Consider the following 2,737-nt stretch of genomic DNA (forward strand, 5'->3'; position numbering starts at 1 on the left):
GGAGGAATTTGCAGTTAATCTAGAAATTTTTGGATCATTTCTTCCGTTTATCCTTCAGTTTTAAAGTCTTCAAATGTTGGATGATTAACATATCTCTTCGAAACCAATCGGTTTCTAAACTTAATATTCCTGCTAAGAGATCTTCATATTCTTGACAAAAATATAAAAAGCCAGATCTGCATAGAATGATGCCTATATGAGTTTATTGGCAATTGCCAAACAGCAGTGAGGCCATTTTATCTGAAGTTTCATGTGCATTAAATTTTTGCTTGATGTTTCAGGAGCAATAATTTACAAAAAGATGATGCAGACTGTCTCAAATGTGCTCTGGTTCACATGCCTAATTTGCAGAATCTTGATTTAAGTGACAATCCTATTGAGGATGATGGAATCAAGTAAGTTAGGTTTCTCTTATTCCGTCCACACTTTAGCCGCATATGATCTCCTTAGAGGTTTGTTAATATTCTAGAAGGTTTGGATGTAGTTTATCAGTGTTTATCTTGGAAATCTTGTATCTGGTCCAGTCCGGCATTGTTCTCAATTCTAATAAAATGTTTACTCACCAATAATAATATTTAGGAGTCTGATCCCGTACTTTGTTGAGATGTCTGGAAGACCTTTGCCCTTTTCTGATTTGAAGCTTGAGAATTGTGAGCTTAGTTGTGATGGAATGAGCCAGCTCTTAGAGGTCCTTTCGACCATGAAGACACCCCTAAATGTGCTTTCAGTTGGAAGCAATGGCCTTGGCAGGTAACTCGCAGTAAGAAATTGTACTCCTAAGGCTTCTGATAATTCCACAGATTCATTTATCTAAATGCTAGATTTCTTCCAGCAAGATGGGAAGACCATTCGGAAAATTTATGTGCACGGGAATTCGTGCCCTTGATATTGAAGACATTGGACTTCATTCATCTGGGTTTCTGGAAGCACTTAAAGAAATAAAAATGGAAATGCCGCTTGTCTACATTAATATAAGGTTCATTTGATATCAATACTTACATATCTGCATCTATATGTTCATACGTTGGATAGATTAATAACGTGATGAACGTGGTACAGCAAAAACCGAGGTGGGATTGAAAGTGCAAAGTTTGTGTCGAAGCTCATCTTGCACACCAAAGAACTTGTTGCAATTGATGCGCAACATAACTTTATGCCTATGGAATCTTTGTCGGTGATATCGTCTAGTTTGAAAGTCACCAAAGGTGCAGGTCCCTAACACAAATTTCTTGATTTTTCTTAAATAGAATTCCTGATTAGCTTGAATATGAGTGCTTATAAAAAATAAGTAGACTGTAAATACTATAATTCAAATCATTCTTCCTTGTTTCACATAATTGAAATTTTAAATGCTTCTATAGGAAAGCTAGAGCATCTGGACTTGACAGGAAATTCTTTTGGGGAGCAACTTGCTGATGCGTCTGTGCTGTCTGAATTTCGAGTCAATGGTAAATTTATTCTCAAAATTTCATCTTCATCTGCTCCAAATGCACCTTATGATGATGAACCTTAGTTCGTCCATTGCTATGTGCATCCATGGCTGTAGTCATTGTACACCATATTCGCATACATCTAATTCAACAAAATTCTTGAGTTCAAATTTCTAATAGAACTCAATCGGAACGAGGTTTGCCCAAACTGATCGCTTCTGTTTTCTTCCATATTCTGCAAGTTAATACGTATTATGTCGAATGTTGTTTAATTTAACTTATCAAATTTGTTGTCTTGTAAAGGTCGACCATTTATTTTATTAATATACTGCATTTTCTATTGAATAAAGCCACCTGTCCTGACTTGAAAACAGGGAAGTGAAGTAACAGACTGATGTGTCAAAAAATTATTGGGTATTTTTGTTTTAATTTTTCAAACTGTCAAATCATGCGTCGACACGTGTCTCATCTGAATTTGAGTTTGAATGTGTAGCATAATTGTTTTCTATCCTAGCAAACTGTGTAGAGATCCAAAACTAAAGTGAAATTGGACAGCTGGATTGCTTCTTTTCCTTTTTCTACATTTCCAAAAGGGCGTGGGTGGATTGGCTTTGTCGTTAACTTCTCTTTTTTGTGACATAAATTCATTTGTTTAGTTTATCTTCAAATTGCACTTAAACACACCTAATGTTTAGGTGAGTTCCTTTTAAAAAGTTCTCTTGTCATGACAAGATTTTAAAAAAACTCAAAAGCTACTTCTGATGTTAAGAAGTTACTATTTCGCATCCTTTAAGCAAGTTAAAGCCAATTCTAGTAGTTAATGCGATTGTATAGGTTAATATAATATAATACGTTTAATATATTATAACTAAACGTATTAAAAAATAAATGTTGTCAACTTTCTTGTCTAGACGTGTAAACATTCTTCAAGTGTTGATTAGTTATAGAAAGAACAATGGAAAATAAGCATCGATAAAACTTGGTATTGTGAAAATTTAAGTATAAGTAAAATTTTAGCTTTAAATCATGCAAGTTTAGAAGATTAGAGCATCTCCAAGATGTTTTCTATTTATAAAGAGTATCTTATGCATAATAGAGAGTATCTTTAAATTTAAAGAGTGGTTTTTTTTATACACTCCAACAAGTTATCTACTTTGATTCTTTATTTTGTTTTTTCCAATGAACATTTAATAATTTCTCCACATATTTTATTTAAGTATAATATATCAATTCAAATGTAATTTGAAAATTTTAAGTTGTAAAGTATTGAAATTTGTAATATATTAAATGCAATTATTGCACATTAA

The 2,737-nt window shown here is 33.0% G+C and overlaps 1 protein-coding gene across 1 annotated transcript; it reads left to right on the plus strand.

The window, feature by feature from the left end:
* Nucleotides 1-246: 246 nt before the first annotated feature.
* Nucleotides 247-1,819, plus strand: LOC111402708. The gene is made up of 5 exons (XM_023031059.1): nt 247-395; nt 580-750; nt 833-976; nt 1,060-1,205; nt 1,362-1,819. Exons 1-5 carry the CDS (start codon nt 337-339, stop codon nt 1,511-1,513), a joined length of 672 nt encoding a protein of 223 aa, XP_022886827.1. The 5' UTR covers nt 247-336; the 3' UTR covers nt 1,514-1,819.
* The last annotated feature ends 918 nt before the right edge of the window (nt 1,820-2,737 follow it).

Source organism: Olea europaea, chromosome 1, assembly GCF_002742605.1.
Source record: "Olea europaea var. sylvestris chromosome 1, O_europaea_v1, whole genome shotgun sequence".
NCBI classification, from domain to species: domain Eukaryota; kingdom Viridiplantae; phylum Streptophyta; class Magnoliopsida; order Lamiales; family Oleaceae; genus Olea; species Olea europaea.